This window comes from Perissodus microlepis, chromosome 5, assembly GCF_051167445.1.
Source record: "Perissodus microlepis isolate ML-2025 ecotype Zambia chromosome 5, ASM5116744v1, whole genome shotgun sequence".
NCBI lineage: Eukaryota > Metazoa > Chordata > Actinopteri > Cichliformes > Cichlidae > Perissodus > Perissodus microlepis.
Window position 1 is genome coordinate 12,379,216 of NC_140465.1, and position 27,268 is coordinate 12,406,483.

Consider the following 27,268-nt stretch of genomic DNA (forward strand, 5'->3'; position numbering starts at 1 on the left):
AGCAGCTACCTAATAACTCTGCCTTCCTTCATTTCTCTCCATGAGCCAAGTGCTGCCGTTTGTTCCTGACTGAGTGTGAAGTTGCACTGAGGGTGCCAAAAAGAGCCAAAACTCTGAGCTGCTCTGTGGTATGCTGAACTCAGTAATTTTATAACAGCCAGTTTCTTCAACATTGAAAAACCCCAACATTCAGGCATGTCTCCCAGAATATCAAATGTTTGCCCACAGGGTGGTTTCCTGAGATGGCGTCAGCCTCAGGGAATGTTCAAGGCTTCAGGGTCTTGCAGGGAAGGAGGAGCCTCCACTAACACTGCTTCAGCAGTGACCCTGGTCCTCCCTCTGACCGCAGTGGTTAGAGCGGGTAAAAACCACTCTTTCATGAGAAGATTCCTGCTGGCCATAGCATGACAGAGTGTTTTCCGTGTCTAGCAGGGGAAGGTGAGGAGACATGACTATGATCACGCAGCTGTCTCTCTCCAATTAAAATGTAATCATAGGATTTTAGATTGTTTTTTAATTCACAATAAACAAAGAAAATAAAAGAACGTGCCACAACAAAAACAAAAAAGACCAAGTTCAATAAATAAATAGTCAAATAAATAAATAGTAAGAAAAATCACTCAGATATGAGGTTATTAAGACACATCTGACCATTGTTGCATTTGGCTCATAGGCAGGAAACTGGCCTTCTGAAAGTGTGCGCTGAAGAGAAAAGGACAGATATGCACAGCTGGGATCAGTCTGGGCGTCCCCCTAACTTAGCATAATCCTGTTTGGCCTAGGCCCAACTCGATACACTGGCCACATTTGAGCACTTTTTCAAAGAGAGTCAGAAATAAATAAATAAATGAATAAATAAATTTCAGCTCCTGTGTTGGAATAAGACAAACTGTTATGAGTTACACAGCTACAAAAATGCATTATCCCATTACAACAGAAGAAAATACAGAATCACTAAAATATACAGAGGGAAATACTTTAATACAAGCAGTTAAGTGAGAAGATCAATACCACTGGTGTGGTAAATATGAGGATGTTGCCAGCAGTCAGTTCAAAGCCTACAGCCAGTTTTGGATCTGTTTAAGAGCATGGTTTGTATCTAACTAAGAACACGATGTGCTTCAGAGACTGGCAAATTTTTTTAAAGAACTGTAGATGATTTTGTTTATTTCCATTAGTTGTCTCAAACTTTTCACTTTTCAGTAATTTTTATGTAATTCTTTCCAGAAAAGCAAAGAAAAACAGGAAACAACAACAACAACGAAGAAAACAAATAAGTACATTTCCTAAAGTGTCAACATATTCCTGAAGTGCTCAGTAGGATTTATATTTTGATTTTATTTGAATCAGTGTGACGTGACAAACAGACCAGTCCAAATAGGTACTGGGTGAAAGTTTTTCCTCCTACCGATTACATTGAGGTTAATACGAGCATTTCTACAAGGTTACCTCATCTCATTTCCCAACTTCCTGTAATGTTAATGAGTAATTTACTCATTCTACAGCTTTTTTTAAAATCCAAAAATAATAATTCATATAGGGGTTTTTTGGCTTGTAAGTAACAACTGAAAAAAGTGAACATCCTTCCTTCAGATCTATTCGGTGCTAGTCTGTGAAGTGAGCTCTGTCCATTACTGAACTATTTCCAGCTGGGGAGCAGACTGTTTTTCTGACTGGGTCCCCTCTCAGAATGTAAATGTGTGGACACGAGCCTGTGGTCTAGCCGGTGACTAATGCTTCCACTACTGTGCACTTCTTTCACTTCAATCAGCTTTCCAGATCCTGCTGCACGTTCATCTACACGTGCCCAACTCATCCCCCGCCTGCCCCGCCCAACGGTACACAGCAAGTATGAATGCTAATCAGCCAAAGTTTAGTTGAAAAAGCAAAGGAACAGTACGGCTCTTTGAAATGACTTTTACATCTGCCCCATCTAACTTTCTGCCTCATTGGCCCCCCTTCTGTCTGACTGACTATAGCAAGTGTGTGTGTGTGTGGGGGGAAAGAAAGAGAGTGAGTTTCAGTGGTCACTGCATCTGGAATACCTATTAGAGTACACTTCTCCCACTGCGATAGGAAAAAAAGAACAACCCCCCCCAACCAACACACATGTTTACAGGTGTCTGTGCTGAGTATAAAATAAAGGAAATGAAACACAAGCATTTGATTGACTGTGGAACTATACTAATAAACTCCAGTCAAAATGCTTTAATATAATAAAAAAACATTCAGTAGCAAACATATTTACTTGCTATTCATGACAGAGTCAAATCAGAAGAGCTGATCCACTCTGTGTGTTTTCACTAAACGAGTCTACAGCTGGCAAGTTTATCTTAGAATAAACACGCTTTCACGACTGTTTCACAACTTGTTTCAGAACAATCTCATTTGTGTAAACTTTACAAAACAGACACTTAGATTGTGTTACATTCAAACGAGAGGCTCACATGAGTCAGCGAAATGTGCACGTGAAGTTCAAGAATGAATAATAAAAATCAGAACTTGGGAGCTGTGCAACCCAGAACTGAAACGAGGCTCCAGCTGCTGAACATGTGTTAAATGTCTTGCACAGTTCTATCTGCTAGAGAGAGACTGACTTCAGCCTTCTGACAGGCATCGACCTTTTCTCCCGTTGATCACTCATCTCCTCAAAAGCCTCTGCTATACATCATCCCGAATAGGCTTATCCTACTTTGGCTCGGGTTTCCTTCTTTTTGTCCTACAGCAGACTGTGTGAATAACTGAAATTCTCATGAGCCAGCCCCATCTCATCTGATGGAGTAAAGTGCAACCTCTACCCTTGTTACTTGTGTAAAAGATCGGAAGGTTTTTAAGTGCCGCATTCTGTGATTAGAAAGGCTGGGTTTTGATTCTTGATGAAAGTGTTTGTTTGAAGTAAACATGATGAATAGTCTATTGGTCAACTACTTTTACTCCTTCTTTTCAGGAAGAAGTTAATCTCTGTTCGCTGGACCATAGAATAGAATCTGTTTATAATCATGTTCTGCAAGCAGTGGTGTGCGATTTCTTTATGTGAAAACTACTTAGAAAAAGATACATATAAAACCAAATCCATCTTATGTACATTTGCATTGGATTTTCCTTTTCGGCAGTGAAAGTCTGCCTGATTATGTACCAAGTACACAGCAGTGCCAACTTCTTGGAAAACACAAAGTAAAGAACATCCTGCAATGACTCCTATGAATCCTTACCATGAACCAGGGGCATAATTTCCAGGGTGTTAGGGGGGTTATGACTCCCCCAATAATTAGACCCAACCAATATAACCCCTCCAATAAAATTATAAATTATCTTGCATAAATAGGCTGTTGATTTTCTTTACTCATTTCAGTTATTACCAGCAAAATAGTCACATGTTCAATCATCTGGGAATTTACCCACATTTATTTATTTATTTAGACAGACATCTTGACCCCCCCAATGTTCAGCACAAAGTTATGCTGATGCCATGAACCTATAATTATCTTCGTATGAGACATCACGATCTGTACTGTCCCATTCCCACATAAAAACCCGAACCTGGCAAAGCTTGTGTAATCATCACTACTAACTACAGATTAAACAAAGTCTTCTGCTTGTAACCACTGTACTGTTAGAAAGATCTCTTCTGCCAGGATGTTCCATCCGTGTGTGAAACAAACACATGCTAGTAGTAAACTGGCTGTGTTGGGTTAGACAGACAAAAGCAAAAGTATCCATCATGCACAATAAAACAGTTATTGTGTGTGTATGTGCATTATGTGCTGCATGCTAAAATAATTAATATTATAATGATTCAGTCACAGAGGAATGTTTGTTGTGTTATTGTTTCAGGAGCGTTACATAACCAGCTGAGAATGGTTGCACTGGCAGGACTCGTTGATCAGATCAGTAGCAGACTGCAGCAAAGTGGACCAGGCTTCCACAAATCAGAGCTTGGGAATATTTGAGGTTAACTGAGTTTGGACTGTCAAGCTGTTTTTCAGCAACGTTACTTGATATTTTGTAAATGCTACTTTTAGGATTTTATGTTTTTGACTGACACCGCAAAAATACTAACTGGGCAACCCATGCCAGCAGCAGGACACATACTATTATTTGTGGTCAAAGCAGGACTTGATAGAGAGAGCCATCTTTGATAAAGTGTAACGCAATCTCCGGATTTTTTTCCTCACAAAGACAATATTATTGTCTGTGGCAAATTTGTGCACTGTAGAGATGCACTATTTAATTTTATAAATCAAGACATTGCTTGCAGTGCTAGTGATGTAGTGATTCTAGTGATTCATGCTCACTTAAATTATTTAAAAATCAGCAGGCACAGCACCAAAACAGTGTTTATAAAAGGAGATGTAATGTCCTAGGAAACTCTTCACATTTCAGACGAGTGTTCGTCATTTTGAAGGAAATATTCTTCATAGCATCCACATAGTTATAAAGAACACCGTGCTTCATTGGCCCTTACTTAAAATTTCCACACTGAACACAGAATGTCAATTCATGCTGTGAATAAACAGATTTCAGGAAGAGTGCTGCTCTTTGCTGGTGTCAGTTCAAGTATAGTTCAGAGGTGTAGCTACACCTTTTTCCCATTCCTCTCTCCTGTGACTTAAAAGGCTTTCAGCCAAACCAAGGAAACACTTAGAGGGTGGGGGACTGAACTAAAGCAACACCCCAGAGGCCCTAAATACACAAGACACACAATAAACAAGATGTTGTGCTTATATATAAAACTTATATAAATAAGAGTATTGTGAATAAGGTTCAACAGTCCATAATTAAACATTTCAGTTTCACCTTTCTTCTACTTTCAGCCCTCTTACATGACTGGACTAGACATTAACAAAACAAAGAAGGACTTAAGATGCTATCCTCGGGCGTGTGTTCGCAACTAAATCCGGTGAAAAATACAGTCCCTGTTCTGGCTGCTGTACAGAGTCCTGTAACGCAGCCAAGTCTACCACCCCACACGTAGTGTGAGCAAACAAAGAAACTGTACTTAGCCCAGTTGCAAAGAAAGTAAAGCATAAATTAAAGACTGCCAAATAAAACTCATCTCTATCAGTGTGGTCTTAAATAGGGAAACCTCATTATTAAAAGGAAGTTGCTTTCAGACAAGCTGAAGGAATGCTTTCCTCTAATAATCTCCCTCCCTTTCTCCTGTCACATGCACAAGCCCACACTGACTTTCCATCCAGTACTGAGGCATTTTCAGCAGCCAGGCTGGAAGGACTTCTTGGCGTCTGAGTCATCTTTGCAATCTCAGTGTGCAGAGTGGGGGACTGGTGTGGGCAGTAACAGACTAATAGTGTCCTGACAAAGTCATTAGTATAACATGGAACAGACAGCTAAATATTTTAGCTTACTCATGGATCATTTCAGTTGCATGATGCCATAGCAGACGTGACTTCTTGCACAGAAGGGCTTACCTCAGTGTATCCTTTTAACCATCCAAACTCTTCAAATAAGGCATTTGGAAGTTGGTGTTTGCTTAGCATAATCACAGTATAACAGTGTTTGAAACATGGGGATTTACCTGTTACTAGTTTAAAATTCAAATGAAAAACATATATATTTGTTCTTAGATAGTAATTAGTTGTTACTAATCATTTAAAAAAACAACGCTACACCAATACGTAAGCGTCGTATATTCTTTAGCTTCTTAAAACTTTTTAATATTATGTTACACCTTCTTTCAACAGTTCAGCTGCTTTAAAAAAACAAACTTGGAGCCATTTGAAGCAATAAATTATGATAAGGTTTTCTTTCATCCCAAGCCTAACCTGATGTAACCTGAACTGATGCAGAACATCATTTCAGGTTTCATGTCTGTGCTTTAACCATGTGTGCATTCTACCAAAGTGTTTAGTGATACTGCAATCAAGTTACGCTAGCCTTTTTTAACATTTGTGAAAGATTTTATGCAAATATGCACATATTAATTGTACTGCAATTGTACCATATGCATGTATTTTGATTGTCAATATGTTGGTCCTACCTCCTGGCTGTTGGCCTGGTTCCGAATGAACTTGAATCCTGGAATGCGCTTCGAACTGCACACCACGCCGACATCTTCTGAATGTTTGCAGTCGGATACCCCGAAGCCGTTGGACTCACAATGAGCCAGACTCTTTTCGCTACCTGTGCAGTGCACGTTGTCTAGCCAGATACGACCTGGAACAAACAGAAACAGAGAAACACACAGATGGATGTGTGTTCAGATGCTGATTCACTTTGCCCACGATGGCTTTTCTTGGATGGTAGTGATGACGGTGCTTTTGAAGGAACTTTATTTATTTTTTATAAAAAACAAGTATTCAGCTTATCATAGGCCAACATTATCTTGTGACAGGCTGATGTGAAAATCTTTAACAGATCAGAACACAGAGAAAGATGCTTGGCGGTATTTAGAAATGGTGTCATCACATAATTAGTCCAAAAGAGCAGTTCCAACTAAATTGTCAACAATACTGTCAGCCGTGTCTGCAGCACATATAAGAGTATCGCAGTTGAGCAGACAATGGTGCACAGTCAAGATCATTTTTTTAAGTACATTTATAAAAAATATTAAACAATAACACTATGTTTTCCCTTTAACATACATACTATATGTGTATACTGCAGCAAGTACAAAAGATTATCTGCCAATCGTCTTGGCTTTCATATTTTGTTCACTTAATCATTAACTGTTTTTCCAACCAATTAATATACAAACAATCAATTATAACATAATCATTATTTGTGTTAGAATATGTTGTTATACTCTGACTGTTTGCAACTATTATGTCTGCTTCATCCTGAGCCACAATTTCTCCTAACCCTGAGTTTTCACTAGCTTTCCCTAACATGGGTCAACCTCATTTAAAAAAAATGCAAATGAAAGAATGTCTTAAATGTTATACCCTGACAGGCGTTGTAAATCATACCCTATTGGCTTCTGTTCTAGCATGTCCACTGAAGTCTAGCCGTAGACACAATAAACTTGCTCACGTGGAGATGTGTTTGGTCTCTGACATAACCTGGTGCATTTTTTCAGCCAAAAACCTGCCTAATAAATGTTGTCATGGCTGAAGGGAATCATCTGTTGTCCAGCTGGCTGTTCTGAATCAGCCGTGAGGGAAACCACCAACTCATTATTCTGGCAGTCTCAACATGTTGCAAGGGAACATCCTGATCATACCAAGAAAGTGACTGGATATAATGGTCACGTAGCTTCCTCCTGGCAGAGAAGTGATTACCCCTGGATCATCGTTATAATAAGAGCCAAGCACTCTGTTTCTGGAATACAGCAGAGGGAGAACCCGCTCAGTCTCAGCACACCTTTATCTAAGCAAATACTCAGCATTGCCAGCTGTTCTAAGCCTAGACTGCATTGGTAGGAACATCATTTGCAGGCCTTATGGAGATTTAACAAGCACTGAAAAAAACAGAGAGGACAGTCTACATGGGGCTATAAATGTATAAATTAAGCCTTTATTAGCACTTTATGTCAATATCATAGCCAAAGAGCTCAAAACAAACCTAAAGGGATTTGCATAACATGGATTAAATGGATTTTGTAGAAAATTTAAATCATAGCCAAAACCTTTGTAACACTTGCAAACTTTCTTCCCCCCCCCCTTTTTTTTGGGGGGGGGGGGGGGAGGAGGAGGGGGGGCACACTGGGATTGCAAACAGCATTTGTGCAACAGCAGCTGGGGATATGATTTGCATCCTTGCAGGAAAAACGCTCATCCAAGTACGATGTCCTTATAACTGTTCTGCTGTTATGTCTTCAATTGGAAACATTTGGTTGCTTTCAACAGCGCATTAGTCATCACGATGGGAAATTTGAAATCCTCTTGATCACTTTTATAGCCATCTGTCTCCACCAAAAACAAAAAAAACAAACAGATAAAGCTAGTTTCCATATACACACATGTGAGAACATGTCTTTTTAAAGTGATTCCACTACAAATTTGACATCCACTCAGGAAAACAGGGACCTCCTTCTCTTTTTGACCAACACAAAGATCATTTTATTTCAGATTGTGCAACTTTTTAAATTAGTGTAAAATATAATTTGCAGCTTTCCTATTCATAACTGCCATTTCACTGAGTTTGTAAAACATTTGAGGGGCACACCCTTCCCAAAGCCATGTCCCAGAGGACATCATCTTTATATACCGAACCACTGCTAAAATGGAGCCCAAACAACTGCTTCACACAGGATGCACACACAGCTATATAGTACAAACTATTTGTTAAATGCTTCCTATAAAACACTATAGGTATATAATAGTATATGCATAAAGCTGCAAAACACTTGAATTGAAATTTCCATAATGACAGCAATGCTGTGAAAAGTTAACCTAACTGTTGAAGTGGCTCCCTGAGTGAAGAAATGCTTTGGCAGCTCTAAATGAACTCTTTAATAAGAGTTCTTTAATAAGAGTTCATTTAGCGCTACCAACATACATTCACCTCCAGCAGCCAGCAGCTAACACATTTACAGAGCTGGGAATCTTGTTAGTATTTTTACTGCTATGGTGGAAATCATAAGATACAAAAGGCTATAAAAGAGGAGATGAGATTACGTCTGTGTATGCGTCTGGTTAACGCTCCAAATCTTTCCAGTCTTTCCTTCTTCCAGTGCTCTGAACTGATTGGTGTGTCTCAGTTCTCCTCTGATGGGAAAACCAGTACCTCAGGGTATAAGCATTTAGACAAGGGGAAACCTGTCTTTCATGGAAATTATGAAACTGCATGTAGTGATAGGTTATTTCTGAGTAGATGTGGTTAAGTAGCTCAGGGATGCTCAGATTATTTCACTATAACTTGCACCTCACTTTCTGCACCAATCTGAAGTCGAACTTTGGAGGGTTTTGATTAGATGAAGTTGTAGATGGTTGTCCTGGTGACTAACACACACATCTCATTAACTTAGTGCGTTTTTTTCTTACCTTCCCCTTTTCCGTACTTGGCTGAGGGCAACCAGGACTCGGCACCCGTGAAGCCCAGCTCTCTGCATACCACTTGGGCAGCATAGATGGAGAAGTCATCATCGCACACCGTCCCCCACTCTCCATTGTAAAAGACTTCGACCCGACCCTCGTAGTGTTTCTTCTTCTCCCCGGCTAGACGTAGCTGGATCACAGGCTGGTTAGAGTCTGACTGGGCGCTGGATGGCACCAGCAAGGTGTAAAGGAGACAGCAGATAACAGCCAGGAGCAGCATGATGCAGAATGATGAGGGAAAAGATTAATACCCTAAAGAGAGATACAAAGAGACAAAGAACTGTGACCATCGGCTGTATGACACTGCAATAAAGTGTGTTTTTGGCATTTTTATAAGTGGCTTTTCTCAATTCCAAGGATTTAACCTGGAGAGTTATCTGAAGACAGGCTAAGGAAGACAGTCATTTGTGGCATGTGGTAGTTCAGTTTATTTGAGAGTAAGCGGTATCTGTATAAAATGCTGAGCTTGGTTTGGCTCTCATATCAGGCTTCAAGAGAACTGACACTAGAAACTTTGCAACCACAAGTATAGTAAAAAAAATGACCACAATTTTACAGTATATTAAGCAAACGTATGGACACGACTGCCAAAAAAAGGGAAATTTGGGGAAAATCTGGGAAAGAACATAGGTTAGGTGGCAAGAATTTTTCTCTCCATTGTCTGACAGCCTAATGGAGAGCAAATGTGGGCTCCTCCAGGGAGGGGGCTGCCCGTCTTAGTTATCTGCTAATCTGTGCCTGGAGGCCAAGGTAAACTCTCTGAACCTGTATTCACAAAGAAAGTTGATTCATGGCAAACCATGAATGTCTCAATGTTGGGACAATGAGCCCTGGGGGAGTAAAGGGAGGGATGGAGGAGAGGAAACATTAGGACACCTTCACATCATCCTGTTCTGAATAGTAAGGGAGGAGATTTGGGAGGAGATTTGGGAGGGGGGGGGGGATTCCTGTGTTGACGTCATGGTAACCAAACACAAACAAACTTCAGACTTGAAAAACCTCCTCTGGAGTACACAGCCTATAAATTATCAGACTGTGAAGCATATGTTTCGCGATACGGAAACATCTGGTCAATCTCCCCGTGAAATGAACACAGGTTCAGCATGAGTATGGAGACACTTTAATTTGGCTTTTCAGTATTCAGTCTTGTACTTTATTAAACCAAGGGAGTGAAAAAGCGCACTGTAATGGTTTTAAATCAGTCAGTCAGAGTCTGAGTGAATTTCTGAACAGCTGTGCGTGCACAAACTATACTCCAACCAGCACGTGTACAATTATGGTGTATTTAAAATGGTAAATGGCCTGTATTTGTATAGCGCTTTACTATACTGATGGATTTTGTATTTAATACAAAATTTAATACACAATCCATGAGTAAACAATACTTCTAAATAAATACTTCTACATATTGCATGTCATAGGCAACACTTCTGTAGACATACCCATATGTTACAGAAGAATCTACTCTTAACAGTTAAAACTTGTGGTCCCAGAAAGGTGGTGAATGGACATTTTTACATCATATGCTGTGTCATGCAAAGCTTAAAACGTGTAGTTGCAAAGAAACAATAGGATCAAACAATAATTAAATACTGCTTGCCCTTTAAAATAGGAATTCTCAAATCCTACATGCTTTTATTGCTTTTTCAGGCAAAATCAGGGCTCTTGTGCTGTCTGTTGTTCATCTGAATTAGTCACCGATAAAGAGATATTAAGCCCTGACCAGAGTGAAGAAAGATCGACTACAAAATCGGTAGGTGTTGAAGGGTCCTTAGCACAGCTGTCTACTGTCATCACCAGAGTTAGCATGCATGATAAAAGTTTGTTACTAGCAGGACTGCAGTTCGTGTTCTGATACAGCAAACCCCAGCGCGCTTCGACACATAAATAGGAAAAAAGAAAAAACAGTTGATATAAAATACATTTTCAATGAATATAAAAGAGACAAAACATGCAAATATAAATCCTGCCAGGTTTTTAAGTTTCCGAAGAGAACCCATTAGGCAAAACCCAGTCTGAACAAAGTGTGATATCTCAAAGTTTCACACACTCATGCACGTGCCAAACAACATCCAGTCAGCGGTCGGACAGCAGGAGGGAGGGAGGCTGTCTCCAAAGTGAAAGGACTTACTCTGACAGACGGAGGACAGTCAGCGCAGTCTTTTGAGGACGCTGAGGTTTCCAACCTGTCTTAAAGGATGGCATGTGAAGCAGGGGCTCTCTGTCCCTTTAGTACTCTGCGGGCCGTTTCCTCTGCTCCCCTCACAGCTGGCAGCGCCCGTCCGTCCCACTCCTCACAAACTCAACAGCCAATGGGAGGGTGCCTCAGCATCCTAAACCCGCCCCCCTCAGACCCGATTACCGACGTTACAAAATCTAAGAGTCCTGGTCTCTTTGTATCTGGAAATGAGTAATTTTTTACTCGTTCTAGGAGTTTTAAATGATAGTTTCCCTGCGTTATAATATTAGTTAAGATGGTTTTGTCAATTCATGCCTTCTATGATTGACTAATTTTCTCCAACGTATTGTTCAACACGCCAAAGTAAGAGAAAAGCAGAAAACTGTCAATAAAGGGACATATAACTGATAATGATGATGATTTCCTCCTATTTTTCGCTGTTGAACACATCTGGTGTTGTCCACTATACAATAATGATCTTGAGTGCGAGAAAGTGAAATGGCTGGTCAATTAGAATAAAGGGGGTGGTGCTGAGTTTCTGCTTCTACTGGGCTTTCCAAATATTTTTTTTTTACCTTGATTAGACAGGACAGTGTGGAAATAGAGGCTGACTGACTTAAAATAGAGGAAAATGACATGTCAAGCAAGCTCTTTCACACCTGGAACATTTTGGTTATTTGGTATGTGCCTTAACCATGAGGGTATCCCAGCACACTGGTGTTAAGGACACCATCATGTGGAAAGAATGTGTAGTAAAAAAGACTGAAGTGCCAGGCTTGGAACAGGCCAGCTTGATATGTACTGTTGGCCTGTGCAAGAAGTGTAATTCAGAATAACAAGCAAGTCTTCATATCAGTCATCATCAGGTGTCAGATACTAAAAATTATAGTATGTTGATCAAAAAAAGTTGCACAAATCCTCTCTTCTTCTCTCTGCTATCTAAAAACCCAGACTCCAGATAGAAATTAGCCTAATTTTGAAATTAACTAGTGTGACACTCGATCTTAATTGATCCCACAAAACCAGTAACCTCATAACTGCTTCACTAGGAGAAATACTGTGTTTCTACAGTGAATCAGATGGCATCCGTAGCAACATTTGGCAAAGTCCTAATGTTTCTAACAGCTCAAGTGGGAAACTGGGATTTAATGAAGACAAAGCCAAACAAGCAAAATTAGTGATTATTGGGTAACAATGACCTGCTTTCCACAGATTCTGTTACATGTAAATGATTGACAGCCCCACTCTAGCCCAGAGGAACAGGAAGCAGGCTGTATTTTCATTCAAGCTGCTACATAACATGGGGATGTTAAAGCAGACTGAAGACATAACTATTAAACCACATTTAACATAGGTGACTGAAGTTTTTTTTTGGTAGTCTACACATCTAAATCAATTTGTTGTTGAAATTAGGGCAGCATGGTGGCACAGTAGTTAGCACTGTTGCCGCACAGCAAGCAGGTACTGAGTTCAATTCCACCATCAGGCCGGAGTCTTTCTGTGTGGTGTTTGCGTGGGTTCCCTCCGGCTTCCTCCCACCGTCCAAAGACATGTAGCTTGGGATAGGTTAATTGGATAATCCAAATTGCAGTAAGCAGTAAAAATCAGCAGTTCATTTAATGTAAGTAGTAGGCAATGACTCCTATTTAGCTTGCCTCTGTTTTCATTTATTTATTGCTACAACAGAAGCTGATGATTTAAATGAGCTTAAATGATTGTCACCAAGAAGGAGAGTGGCATATTATTAAATCTTAACCATTTATTAAGGAATGCACAAAATATAACAGTTGACATACAATCTGAGTATACGTAATTCTTTCATTTTACAAACATTAGCAACACAATTATGAATACTCTTTTTATAAAGTATAAAATGTACTATAACTGTGAATTTTAAAAGCACCTTCCAACTAATGTTAACACCACCACGACGGGACATGAGGTCACACTGAAACCCACTTCATTTTGCTGTGACATTTGGCAATTGATTGTGCTGATGTAATGAAGGCTACTGTACAAAATGTGTCTTTTATACACTTCGGACCAAAAATGCACTCGTGTGCTTATTCAAGTGAAATCAGACCAGAAAATATTGATACAGCAAAAGATGTACAATGAACCCGACAGGCCTCGCTGATCTATTGCTGAAGGTGATAGCACTGAAACCGCAAATCCACTGCAACTGACTGCAGTTCAATCATACAAGAAATACACTGACTACAGTACTCTTTGCAAACAGCTTGGAAACAACTGCACAAAGAAAAAAAATAAACCTGTTTGTCTTTCTTTTGTTTTCTCTCAAAAGGCACAAGCAATGTTTTGGCTCATAAATAAAATATGGACACAACCCCAAATCATTTTTATGGCAACTGGTAACTTTTCCACACTCAAACGCAGAGCAGTCGAAAATGAAACATGCCACATGGTTTTATACTACAGCATAATAAAAGCAGGTTTTACTATATTAAAGTCAAAGTATCATCAAAGTGATTAAAAACTTGGATTTAATATTTGATTCTTTTGAAGTGCTCTTCATATTTAACAATCCCCAAGATTCAAAAACGGCTTAATGTAAACCCACGTATAACTGAAGGACACACTGTGTAAACCTGTGAAATAAGAAATACAGACTGAAAGGCAACTTACTTAAGCTGAGATAAACGACCTGAAAACTATACAAAATGATCCATTTAGGCACTCAGCACATGGATTGTATTATTAACGCAGTTAATTGCAGTATAAATGTGCTCTGGTGCAAAGAAAACGTGCATGCATCCCTGCCAGCGTCATATTTTCCCTTAGTTCCTGCACACGTGCAGTGTAAAATGAGGGTGGAAAATCCTTATGAGACGAGACGTGATGAGACGACACTTGAAAATGGGTAAATCCCAGAAACGTAAAATGATACTTTACTGTAAATCCTGAAGCAAAGGTTTACAAATCATTGAGTGACTTATTTTTAAAAAAAACAACAACATTACATCCTGTTATAATTGTGTGCTTCTTCAATGGTCCTGACATGATTAATGCAACAATAGTTGTACTCTCATCGTATTTCAGTCTGAAAGGAGAAAATGAGCAAGTGCAACCATACTGTCCTTCAGTAATATACTGTATATTTAAACAAACAAGCAATGAAAGTTGCAATGTGCCTGATCTATGATCATGTAAAAGATTTAAAGCACATGTTGTTGTGAGAAAAATCTGGAGCTGAAGAGGAAGCAATTAAGAGCCACAGAGTTTGATGAAAGGCGTCCTATTCTGTTCCCAGTTTGGCGATCAGTTCATCACAGATCTTGGTGAGCTCTTCAATCTCTTGATTCTGTAAAGGACAGAAAAAAATAGAGTTAAATGTGCTAAAACTTAAACATTTAAGCCATTCAGAATTTATGGAGTTAGTGGGACTCTGCAGTTTGTCCTTCTTTTGACGATTTTGCTTTAAGTAAACAGAACATTGCCCTCTAGTGGGCAGTTCAGATCATTGTAAATGAAGTGCATTTAAAATCACTATTCTGCTGGACTGTGTTCTATTTATAGAAGTAAAATAAGGAAAACAGGAAATCATCTCTTTCACTATCTTGAAGATAAACCCAAACAAAAAAGAAGTGACAGGAAACATGAGGTTTTGCGTGAAGCAGTGACTAAAAACTGCTAATTGTTTAACTTCCAGGAAAAATGACTGCACACAGCAGTTCATTCAATAGTCAGACACTGATGCTTAAACTCGTCTTGTTTGACATCTTTTTGCAGAAGAAAATGAAAAGTGTGTTCAGCACACAGACAAGACCCAGTAGAGCTTTCAGTCTTAATTACCTAGGTTTTTCAGCACAATTTTCCATCACTAACACAGTTAAACACAGTCAGATCACTTTAATTAAATTTGCTCTTATCCTACCTTCTGAAGGACAGCTCTTTCAAGTGACTCCACCTTCATCTGCTCCTTTCTCAGGCTTGCGTTTAGGGCCACACTCTCACCGTTTGCCTTGGCACGTACCTGGGCTATGTCCTCATTAGCCCTGTTACAGAAGAAACGATGTCAGACAATGTCAGAATGAGAAATGACGCCTAGCTTTGAAATGTAAATGGAATTTCAGGAGTCAGTTTTTGAATAGAAATCTTGGAAGCCTAAATTGCAGACTTACTTGTCGAGTTTCTCCTCAGCGTGGATTTTGAGGGTTTGATATCGCTGCTCCTCTTGCTTGATCCGCATCAGGTAGTCTTGAGCACACTTCTTTAGCACCTCCTCGTTCTGGAGAGACACATGTAAAACAGGTCTAGTCAAGTTATGCGAAGGTGGCCCACACAGCTTCTCATGTGATTCATACTGAGACTCTACTGACCTTCTTAAAGCCCTCCAAGACTCCCTTCATGTTCTCATACCGCCTGAAGAGGTCAGCAAAGGAGCGCTCCACTGAGTTGAGGTCAGCCAGGGCCTGATCTCTCTCTAAGGTCAGCTGTCTCACTGACTTACTACATGACAGGGTCTTCTGCTGCTGCTCATCCTCTGTAAATAAATGAGCCAGAGTATAAAATAAGGGCTAAAAACACACAACAGCTGTGAGACAAAACAGTGTAATGCAATAACACATGAGTGCACATTAAAAATGCAGAATAGACAGTGTAGAAATAATGTTTTATGACAATGCTGTGTTTTTTCTGAAGTAACTGATAAATACAAGATTAATAATAATAATAATAATAGCTGTTGACCAATAAGGCAAAACCCCCCAAAAAAGAGTAAAGGCACTGACTGTGCTGTTCTGTTCCACCACACTGTAACTGTAATACAGCCTTACATATTACCTATAGGCTGTTAAAAACAAATTAAAAAGACTGCAGTCTATTAGACTGTCTATTACACAGTAGGCTGGTATTACACGTGTAGATTATATGCATAGAATGTTAAAAAAAACATATACAAAATAAAATGCACGGCTGAAGTGTGCTCAGCTGTTGCACTGCATCCATGCATCTGCTATGATGTACATTATGAATTTAATAGTCTGATGGCGGTTGCGCAAAAGAACGTGTAATGGATACATAATGGTTTCCTTTTTGTATAAATATCCACATAGATCAGAGAAACAAAATGTACATCTGATTTGGGGGTTTGTTTGAAGAAGTCACACAGTTATTGGAGCAGTAACGTAGTGCATAATAACAAATTCATGGAGAGCAAAATCACCACTAGGTGGCAGCAACTTACCGATCATCTGTGCGACTGTTTTCTCATATTCTGCAACTATTTTCCTGTCAGAATAAAAACCCAAAGCAGTTACTGTCAGCTTTGTTTTCACATGTTCAGTTGTGTTTAATATAACATAGACAGGAGCACTCAGACAAACAAATGCCTCGTACCTCATTTCCATAACCTCTGCTCGGCTTTCTTCATATTTTCTCTTCCATTCATTGACCTCAATCTCTTTAACGATGATCTGTTTAGACAGGAGAGACATAAAATTAAAAACCCAGCTATGATCTCAAATAAACAGTTAAGCATAATAACAACCGGCCCTTTCTCATACCTCTTCTCTGATCAGGGTTAGCACTGCAGCTTTGTCCATCTCGCTCAGAGGCACGCTGTCCTGGGACAGGGCTGCTGTGTCAGGGCCCTCATTGCAGGTCAGTTTTGTTGTTGTGGACATCGCACTCTGTGGAAGGAAACATATTGTTTGAGGCTGTTTTGAGGCAAGTAGCTACACTACAATAAATATTACAAAATCTGGTTTGGCCTTAAGGTGCAAGTGATGTTATCTTAGACAAATATTGTGATTCATTGAGCAGAAATAGCTATGAATGAGAGCATTAAAAACTGAAATAGTTGGACCTGTTATTGCTAACCTGAAGAACAGCTGACAATGCAAAACAATCCTGTCATGCTAAAATATTTATACCCCCTTGCTATTGTTCCTATAGTCCACTTACTATATCATCTTTCAGACCGAAGCTGTCCTTCTCCTCCAGCTGGTCTGCAACCTTTGTCTCAGAACCTTTGAGAAGATCAAACACATAACTCAATGAGAAAAACTACTGTAACTATCCATATCACAGATTTTAAAAACAATCAAATGCACATGAAGTAAAGAGTTCATACTTACTATTTGTCTAGTTCTGTGCTTTTTTTTTTATTATTTTTTTTATTGAAAAGACTGCATGGCTGGTCCTTATGCACAACTGTGGGGAGCAGTATAAATACTGCCCAGTGTAGTATTTATACATTTCTTTTATCCAGGACAGAATACTGCTGAGCATGCCTGGTACATTTTTCTTTCCCTCCCTTAAGCGTGACGCAGTAGTTGTTGAGAAAATTATGTAACCGCATCACCTTCCTCGTTCACATCGTCTTATCAGTTTTATTAATAGAACTTGCTGTGTAAGCATCCTTTCCACTGAGGCTGATTTAAAAGAAAATCTAAGATATTGTGCTTTTTGACTTAAAAACATTGTCCTCAGACGTTACCTTAACTTTTAGCCAAGTTCTATCCAAGCAAAGCCTCCGTTCACTCTATATTACCGTCTTAAATACTTAAATACTCATACTTCTAAACAGAAATAGGCCATGTCTTATACAAATGTCACTGTAGAGCTTACCATCCATTATAGCTCTGTCACTGCTTAGCTGCTTTTTTACAGGTGCTTTATTGCATTCTGGCTCCTCTCTCTCCTGCTGGCTGTCTGTTGTCTGTCCCATGATACAAGTGGAGGCCAGCTTCTCCTCATCGGTGGCATGATGAACTCTCTGAGTGATTTCTGGGGTCTGTACCACCACTTCATCCTCATCCTGGACATGAGAGAGCGAGGTATCTGTACATATATCCTGCATCACAGTGGAATTTATTCTATTTATGAGATTCTGAAGCCCTTCCCCTTCCCAACACACACACACACACACACACACAGCCTAAAGGCACTGTTGGTGAATGCGTGGGCACAAAATATTACTTTAGGCACTAGTACTGTGCAAAAGTCCTGACTATGCCTCCAGCATAATGATTGATAACTATTCAGACCAAAAATGTCACATTTGGATTCATCACTCAATCATGCCTCAGCCTTTCTCCCTGTTTCCCAGCTTCTTGGCAGCCACCCTTGTGCTGAGTCCATTTCTAACGAGGATTCAGTGAACTGTAGGTTGATCAACTGAAGCGTCAGATGCATCTCTCGGTTCCTGTGTCAGGTCTTTGCTGGAGTCTTGCTGTTTTTTTTAAGATCGTTCATCTGCTGTAGATAGTTTTTTAGGGCAGCTACCTTTTCTTTTGTTCTCCATTTGTCCAGTTTGGGGGTAATTGGTTGTTGGGATACACTGTGTTGGTGCCAAAATGTTATTTAATCAGTATATTATCATGCTTATTGAACTGTGGTATCTTTGGCATTTTTTGTAGATTCAGCTAAAGAAATGAGAACAAATTACATTTTTTTGTGAAAGACTGCTAGTAACAAAGTTTTCTGTTATGCATAGACACAACACTGGTTCATCTACCGGATCAGGTGCATTTTTATGCTTTAATGAGTCATAGGTCAGAATTGTTGTAGTTTTGCATTTTCTCATTAGATTTTGTAAATTTTCTCTTTGACTTTTTGCTTTTAATTCGCTCTTAAGTTTCACTTTAGTTTCCAGAGTTGATTTGCTTATTTCCATTTAGCTTTTATTGTTTGAAAATGTTTAGTTTTAGTTTAGTTTTTAATAGTTTCAGTATTCACTTTAGTAGTTTACTTGTAATTAGTTTATAGAGTGTGCATATCAGAGGGAAGATTTAGGAAAGTTAGTAGAGATACTGATTGACTCACAGACATCAGGCAAGTTTTTCATAAAACTAATAGATACTAAAACAAAGCACATTACCATGTATTTGTATTTTATTTTAGTTATTTTGCTTTTTGTCCTTCTCACTACCAGTACTGTGAAACAATACCTGCAGTTTATTCGGGTGCCACGGGTAGTCCAGAAGGAAGGTTTGCTGTGTCCTCTAGCACAGTCTTAAGTGTGTGGAGGTGTTATCAGGAGAAGGGCTCTTACATGAGGAGAGCTACAGAGGGCCAACGTGGGGGTTAACAGAGACCTCCACGCGTTAGCCAGTTAACAGTACTCTGACTGCTCTTAGGGGCCTGAAGCCATGCCACATTACTGATCGTTTGGTCAGAAACATCATCATGATGGAGGTGATTTTCACAGGACTCTGGCACTTCTCCACCCATTCCTCCTTGTACAAAGGAACAGATCCTAGCCCGTTCCATGGGCATTTTTTACACGGTATATTTTAGGTCAGCAGCAAGCAGTTCCACTGAGATAACCATGAAGGTCTTCACAATATTGTTAAAGTAAGTTAAGTATTCTGTAGTGACGCCATATCTTCAGGATTTCTCCTGAGGATGATGAAGGTGTTGCTGCTGAGGACATGTGGAAGCAGGAGACTAATATGTTGACTGCAGAGTGATAAGTCACAATTTTGTCAGCATGCCAAGACAGTACTGCAGAGCTGGAGACACTGCTGATGCTTCTCTGTCTCTCGCTCTCACTGTGTGTGTGTTCAGAGGTGATGGTGGACAGAGCTGCTGAATAATGAACATTGCGGTGTCACTGCAGTAAGGTGAAGCAGTCGCACACACATACACACATCCTCACATCCTCACAAACACTTATATTACCTGATTACACACGTCAAGGACCAAGGACTGGCTTTCATCGTATTTCTCTACTTTACAGGAATTCCTACAAAACAAGCACAAAAAAATAATGCAAGAAGTTACAATCTATAGACTAAACGTGCTGTGACACTTTAATTAACACACACTGTTTCCACAACCATTGAGCTGTGAGCATTTCTCTGCTTTGGTGTTTAGACAGATATCAAAGAAAGACCAGTGATGCACATACACACATGTAGAACCATACTGGTGCTGCTAAACGTCTGGAGAGCTCACAAGATGTAACATACTACATCTCTAACATGTGAAATGAAAGTGAGGAAGACATATATTGCCCTCACATGCTTCTTTGTAAGCCGGTCCTGTTGCAGCGCATACCACGATGAGAGTAAAATGCGAAGCAAGCATGCGTGAGAGAAACGTGCATCAGTACTTACAACAGAAAACAGAGAAACTTGACTTGTTCAGATGTCCTGAGGCCAATAGAATAGGACAAAAGCAGAAAAGTTTGCGGGTTGCACAACAGACGAGGGGGAGGAAAGATGAAGGATGAAAGGGATTAAGCAAGTGAAGGAGGGATTTTGATAAGGGAACAAAGAACAAGAGACAAAGGAGAGCAAGTGAGCGACTGGAGGTGCTTGGCTCAGCATTTTTAATACTCAGCAGATAAAGTTTGGCAATAAACACAAGATGCCGACAGACATGGAAAAGCTGAAACTGGTCCAACGGCTACAGCTGTAACAGCACTTTAAGAGTCTGAATATAACATGTTTGAGAACTGTGTGAATATCCAGTGTATCGGTGATAATGTTATGACCTCAGAGCTTCTAGCTCATGGGGCAAGAAAGAAGGTTTTCATGTTTTTGAGACTTACTTGATTGTTCTCTCTTTGTTTTTCTTGGGAATCTGCCTCACTTTCTTCTCCACCTGAGGTTGCCTTGCCTTTTGTTTCTCTCCTTCTTTTACTTTTTTCTCCGGCAGAGACGAGGTATTGGACGTGTCCTCATTGCTCAGAGATTTTGAAGGTTTAAAAGGGTCCACAGAATCATCAACATTGTCAAAGCTGTAGGAGCTTCTAGGAAGCACTGGAGAGTTGTTCACCTTGCTATTGCTACCAAATGGATTGAAGTTTGGGTCATCTGACTGACTGGGATCAAAGTTATATGATCCTGTCTTAAGAATAGGAACATCGTCCAAGTTCAAAGGTGTAGAAGAGTCTGAAACTGGAAGAGAAACTTCCAGATCAGGCTCTGAAACTGGCTCTGGTATAGACTTGGGGACTGGTTCTGGTGCTGGCTGTGAAAGTGTTTCTAACACTGTGGGTTCTGGTTCAGGTTTGCAGGAAGCCTCGGATCCTTTGGGCTTCTGCTTCTTTGTAGCAAGTTTACTGATTGTCTTTTTCCCTCCTAGGTTCTTTGGAGGAGGCCTGCTGGCTGGTCCTTCATCCAGGCCAAACTCCATCATCACGGGCTTAACCTCAGATGATGGATTTGTTGTTTCCGAGTGTGCTTGTGCTGCTGAGCTGGCCTCTCCGAGCGGCTCGAGTCTGGGGAAAGAGCCCGGTTCACACGGTGGGGGAGAGTTTTGGATTTTTGATCCGCCGCTGGTGAATGGGTTAAAGCTCTCATCCAAAAGGTCAAAGTTATATGTGACCTTAGGGACAGGAAGCTCTTCTTCCTCGTTTGTGTTAGCAGCGTCATTCAGCGAGGACTTCATTTTCAGAGACGGAGGTTTGGATTTCCTCGTTTTACTCTTTTGAGTAGGCTCTGCCTCGTTGGACAGGCCATTGTATTGTGCCTCTGGTTCAGCAGGAGGTTTCTCCTCAGGGGGCTCTGGAGCTGAGAGGATTTCAGGTTCACTGCTCAGGATTGAATCTGGTTCAGAGGAAAGAGCAGGACCCAGAGCTGGAGCCAGATCTGGGACTGGATCAGCTGCTAGAAGAGTAGCTGGGACTTGGGATGACTCAGAGGATGGAGCCACTTCCTTCTCTGTGGATAAATCAGCAGCAGGCAAAGAGCCCAAATCTGCTGGAAATTTCACTGTTTGTTCTTCTTCTAGGGTCTGAATGTTTATTTCGAGCGGGCCACCCATGGGGACTGCAGGCTCATCCTGACCCATGTTGTGGCTGAGCAGAGTGTCCTGATCCCTGATAGGAGCAGTCACTATCAGGTTCTCCTCCTGCTCCAACTCTGTGGAAGAAATGAGACCCAAAACACCAGAATTAATCATAAAACCAAAACAAGTCTTAAAAATTAATACACACTCCTGCTGCCAGTGCTGTTCTGTGCTTTAATAACACGCCAGCTCAGATGTCAGTGATATCTGATTGGCTCTCTGAAAGCAGGTTAGTCACCAGCCAACTGTTCCAATTGCTGCTGTTGCCATGGTAATATGTTACTATGAGGGCCATGACATTTGTACAAACTCATGCATATGAAAATAAAAATAAAAAGGTGGAGTGGTTTATCATGTTGTGTGTGTTTTAGACAGTAGTGATGGTGGCTGCTATGGCGCAATCATTAGCTCCAGGGAAGATTTTGAGACCACAGCATATTTCAGCATGCCTGTCATACTCGCCGTGTTCATGTAACATTATGTTGCCAGGAAACAAGCAAAGCCTGCCGATACTTCTACCCAGTTCCAGTCGGATGTCGCCAAAGTGTCACTTTTGACTCCTTTAGTACAAATATAAACTCTGTTGGTGGCGCTTGTCATGTCAGGTAGATCTCACTAAGCTGCACTGCCTGTTTTACCAATAACATGAAAATTATCTATCTGATAAAATGTTATATGTGCCTTAAATAGTATAGGCAGTGATCTGTACTTGTAGTGACCCCAGGCAGATGTCAGTCACATCTCTAACTGTGACCACACCTTTAACTCTGCAGATAAGGGAGAAGGCCAAAACCACACTACCAAAAGGTCCTCATTAATACTTAATACATAATCCTAATTAATCCTACTTTTATTGATCTATAGACGCTGTTTGAATCCTAAAGATTAAAGTACTATATTAAGCTACAGTAGTATTAAAAACTGTTGTTATGCAGATCCAAAATTCTCTACACGTGATGGTTTTCGGTTCTTGTAGATCGACTGTGATCTGTACACTTATAAAGAAAGCCCACTGAGTCAGTGTGGAGAAAATTTCCCTGAGATTGCATCTCAGTTACATTGTCAACAGAAAACAGTTTAATAGGTTATAATATAATAGTGATTCATTTAACCCCGCTGAGATCAAATTGGGCTTATATGGTCCGTCATCTAAAGTGAGTTGCACACCCATAAAATAGTTATAAACTGTCATCACGCAGATGCTGATGTAGTAATGGAGACTTTGGATGGACACAGGCAAACACTGGCATTAGCATGTTTACTTTCAACGATGTTTCCAGAGATGCTTCAGCTCCTCCCTGCCCGAGATCAAACTTAGAAACAGCTGTAGGGAGAGATGTTTGCAGTTTGAATGGAAACTCCCACCTCTCTCCACACTTCCTGACCTTTGCAACTTACTCTTTTATAAAATGTTGTTGGAGCTGTTTTACAGGATGGACTTAATCCTACTAAAACCACAACAGCCACACAAATATGAGGACTACTAAAAATCAACTTTAAAAAAAAGGAAGCTGCATGATAGCTTTGGGCCCATGGCTTGCTTTGTGCAGTTGCTCCCTTCATACTGACCTCTGTCAGTGACTACTACAAAGCAGGGCGGGGCTTTAGATGAAGCTTTTGTTGAACCTGTTGAATTCCAGAGCAAAGGCCTTTCCCACACTCTGCTACAGGCTCCTCCTTTTGGTGATTCAAAGGACAAAGTCAAGGCTTCATCACACCCAAAATCCTTCCTCATCTGCAAACCAGCTTACATACCAAGCATGCAGAGCATATTTGGCCACCTTCAGGTATTAACCTTAATTATGTTTAATGAAGTGCATTCTGCATTTGACTGCTTGTCTGTACCCCACATCGTAAGTCATTACTCAATCACACAAACGTTCATTTTAGCATTAAAAAAACATTATTTTGTTGACACACTCTAAACACATGTCCCTCTTGTTGACTATGAAGATAAACACAAATGTGACACCTGAGCATTTAGTGAAGCATCTACTCTTGTTTCCATGGCAACCTTGAGGCTACTGCTTTGTGTTGTGCACTCGAACACGCATTTCTTCTCATATATTGAATATTGTAGAGCTACTGCTATTAAGATGTTACAGTGGACAGCTTCTCATCATCGCATTTCTGTCTGTCTGCTGTTGGCCTCACCTGTTTTGTCTGCATCAGTGTTGTTGTTCTCCAGCTCTCCTGGGATGGTCGGAGGGGTGCGGACAGGAGTCGCTGCCTCAGGAGTGTCAAAATGACCCTCTGAGTCAGAGCTGTGGTAGTCAGTGAGAGATACATATGAGAGAGAGAAAGATTAAAACATTCAAAACATTAGAAAGGAGCACAGAAGTGATCATATTACAAAAACAGAGAGCACGAGACAGAAAAACTCCTGCTGCCAAAAATAAAAATGAAAGACAAATAAAAATGAAAACCAAACCAAACAAAACAAAAAAACAGATGCACTATATTGATTCATGGTATCATAATGTACAGATGGTCCCAGGTCAGACCAAGGGTGGAATTCGCCTCTTGTGCTACATAAATAAATACTTTTTAGAAGCATGAAGAGGTGAAAATACAACATCTTGCAACCCCCTGGTGGTAGCATCACCACCTGGGGATTAATAGTACTACAGAATACCCGGAAATGATTTCTATATTGATTTAGAGCAGGGGTGTTAAACATTAGGCCTGGGACCAGAACTGGCCCAACAAAAACTGTGCATTGTCGGTCTTTGGGAGATGTAAAGGAGGGCAAACAAATTGTTAAAATTAATTTTACTTATAAAAAACTCCCCCATGGAAAATCATAACACAGCAAAGTAATTAAGTAATTGATAAACAATTAAATAAGAGAAAAATTCACGTTTTTTTTTTTTTTACATTTTCTTTGTTCCTTTTCACAATTACAGGACAGTCAGGGCAACAAGCAACCAGAATTTCTTTCTAAAATTTTAAGCATTCATTTCTTATCATTTATGCCCAAAGAATTGTGCTGACAGACGTCTTTCATTTACTACAGCAGCATTTCTTTATCATGTAGAAAAGCTGAGATGAAATGTTGAAAATGTACATGTTTTTCTTATATAAAGATATCTGCAAGTGACAATGCATATTTAAACCTACACTGAAAGGAAGAGCAATTTCACAAGTGACGCATGATGTAAATCAAGTTTGACATCTAGAGGATTCTGAGTAACAAAAATCAAATATAAAAATCACATTTTATTGCAACTTAAATGTGCCACTGTCCCAGCTATTATCCTCTGCTGTTGCATTATGCCTTGGAAAGACTCAGTATTGTCTGAACTGGTGAAGGAGTGAAATACAGATAAAGTGAAAGATACATAGAGGAAGAGGAAGTGCAAGTAAGCCAGCCCACTATTTCCTGTTACATTGCTAGAATCATGGGGTATGAAGTATGAAACTGTAACATCCAAGCTGTAAATGATGTATTAAATCAGAATATGAACATTAAAACAGAATAAAATGATGTGTGATTTTATAACATTGCATCATTCGATTAGATCTAGCAGTAAGAATTGCTGTTGCTCTGGTTGAATCTAATTTCACAGGATAGTAAACATGGATTTTGTCATTTGATTACTTGATACCCGATGACAGGATATTGTGTCTAGTTGAGTGTGCAAGAGTGGAAACAGTTGTGAGTTTACTTGGAGCAATAGTAAGTATCCATAGTGTCAAAGCAGGTACATGAGGACCTGATAACTTGGGAGCCTGTCGTGTTTGTGTGATCTGAGCAATGATTACCTCATTGAGCTACCTGCCTGTGCAGTGTGAGTGTGTGCGTTCTTGTACAGATCTGACAACGTGCCAGTGAGTCTAAGAAAAACACTCAAACGTGGTGACAATCGAAAGCACAGCCACACCGCAAATGTGTCCGCCCTGCAGGACAACGCAGCACGCGAAATATAAAAAATGACACCAATATTTTTTCTCCTCCTCCCTTTCCTCGGCCTATTTCATCAAACCCTTAAAACAGCAGAGATTCTTCAACCTGACAGGTCGACGAGCAGGTAAATAAAACTGTTTGAGCCACACTATCAGTAGTCACGGGGGCTCCAGTGCAACACTTGCCTGCAGCCTTGAGATCTCTCCTCCTCGTCTTCGTCTACTCTCTCTCCACGTTGCTCCCTCTCCTCGCTGGCCTCCTGCCCGTCTTCATCCTCCTCTCCCTCTCCCCCGCGCACTGCCGTCCATGTCCATTTAGCCCATGACACGGGTGAGAGCCAAGACATCACTCTTTATTCCAGCAGGGTCCTCTGACCCTCTCTCACCGATAGCCGTGGATTGGTTTCCAGCACTTGACTGATCCTTTTCTGATTCTTCCTCAGGTTTCCACCCAACCAACAGCTCTCACATCTTTCTATAGAGGTTCCCACTTCTCACACTTCTCAGTTTCCCATGAAGGGAACTACACATTTTTACACTACCCAACTTCTATATCACTAATCTCAAAATTACAAAGACTTGAGCTGCGTTCTCTGCCCTTCTTATTCTTATTTCCAGTCACGCTCTCTTCTCTGTCGCTCTCTCTCCCTCTGTCTCTGTGACTGAATACCTCAGCTCTGATCAGCTGGTTTATCAAATGCTGTGCTCACTCTCTTCTCCTCTCAACCCCCTACAAACTCTCCCCTCCACCTCGGAACAGCTCACTGACAGAAAATGCAGTGGGGGAAGGCAGTGAGCTGTCAGCTCAAAGAATGAATGCAGCTTCTCTTTAGGCTTCTACATGACTTCCCCCACGGTTGAAGAATGGTATGTCCCTGTCAGGCCGCTCTTCCACTCTGAAGCAGAAGGAGGGAGTCACAAAACACACACCGAGGGAGGAGGAGGAGGAGAAGGCCTAGGGAGTGGAGGTAGAGGAGGAGCAGAGCTGTTTGGGGCTCCACATTTTATAGTCCAGAGAGAGGTTAGGAATGTGGGGCTGGATCTTAAAGCCCCTCCACCCCCACTCCTTTGTAGACTGTTTAACAGTTAACTGTTTCTCCCATCCAGTGGCAGCCAGACATGCATGACCAGGGGAACCAGTTCTGCATTTCTGTTGGAAAGCCCCAGGAGATATACCTGGCTGGATTCAATTTGTCTGAGGTAGCAGTTCAGACCACTGAACTGGCAGGAAACCAAAGTCTTCAACGCAGTCAGGAATGGGTGGTAAAAAAAACCCACCCCAGTGTAGCAACTTAGAAGGAGAAAATTGGGTCTTAAATCTCTCAACAGAGCAATAAAATAGCCCTCTAAATACAGCAAAAAAGTCATTCACTACATTTCCATGAAAACCAACAGAAAAAAAATATCTGTATATATATATATATAT

At 40.5% G+C, this 27,268-nt stretch overlaps 2 protein-coding genes across 6 annotated transcripts in view; both read right to left on the reverse strand.

Moving 5' to 3' along the window:
- loxl2a (lysyl oxidase-like 2a) overlaps window positions 1-11,233 on the reverse strand; it is a 25,691-nt gene extending 14,458 nt beyond the window's left edge. The window contains exons 1-3 of the mRNA XM_084927912.1: window positions 11,128-11,233; window positions 8,943-9,248; window positions 5,999-6,174 (exon numbers count right to left, since the gene is read on the reverse strand). Of these exons, the coding sequence (XP_084784038.1) occupies window positions 5,999-6,174; window positions 8,943-9,216 (450 nt within the window). The 5' untranslated portion in view covers window positions 9,217-9,248; window positions 11,128-11,233. The remainder of the gene's footprint in view (window positions 1-5,998; window positions 6,175-8,942; window positions 9,249-11,127) is intronic.
- A 1,681-nt stretch (window positions 11,234-12,914) lies between these two features.
- tacc1 (transforming, acidic coiled-coil containing protein 1) overlaps window positions 12,915-27,268 on the reverse strand; it is a 31,300-nt gene continuing 16,946 nt past the window's right edge. The window contains exons 1-14 of one of the 5 annotated variants that reach the window (XM_084927922.1): window positions 26,029-26,726; window positions 24,091-24,200; window positions 20,696-22,010; window positions 20,259-20,294; window positions 19,822-19,885; window positions 17,767-17,992; window positions 17,101-17,165; window positions 16,701-16,826; window positions 16,534-16,610; window positions 16,382-16,425; window positions 15,516-15,679; window positions 15,318-15,424; window positions 15,071-15,191; window positions 12,915-14,497 (exon numbers count right to left, since the gene is read on the reverse strand). In XM_084927922.1, coding sequence (XP_084784048.1) covers window positions 14,432-14,497; window positions 15,071-15,191; window positions 15,318-15,424; window positions 15,516-15,679; window positions 16,382-16,425; window positions 16,534-16,610; window positions 16,701-16,826; window positions 17,101-17,165; window positions 17,767-17,992; window positions 19,822-19,885; window positions 20,259-20,294; window positions 20,696-22,010; window positions 24,091-24,200; window positions 26,029-26,189 — 2,682 coding nt within the window. In that variant the 5' untranslated portion in view covers window positions 26,190-26,726 and the 3' untranslated portion in view covers window positions 12,915-14,431. Of the gene's footprint in view, window positions 14,498-15,070; window positions 15,192-15,317; window positions 15,425-15,515; window positions 15,680-16,381; window positions 16,426-16,533; window positions 16,611-16,700; window positions 16,827-17,100; window positions 17,166-17,766; window positions 17,993-19,821; window positions 19,886-20,258; window positions 20,295-20,695; window positions 22,011-24,090; window positions 24,201-26,028; window positions 26,727-27,268 lie in introns of those variants that run through there. The other 4 variants (XM_084927923.1, XM_084927926.1, XM_084927924.1 and 1 more) reach the window with 4 other exon arrangements.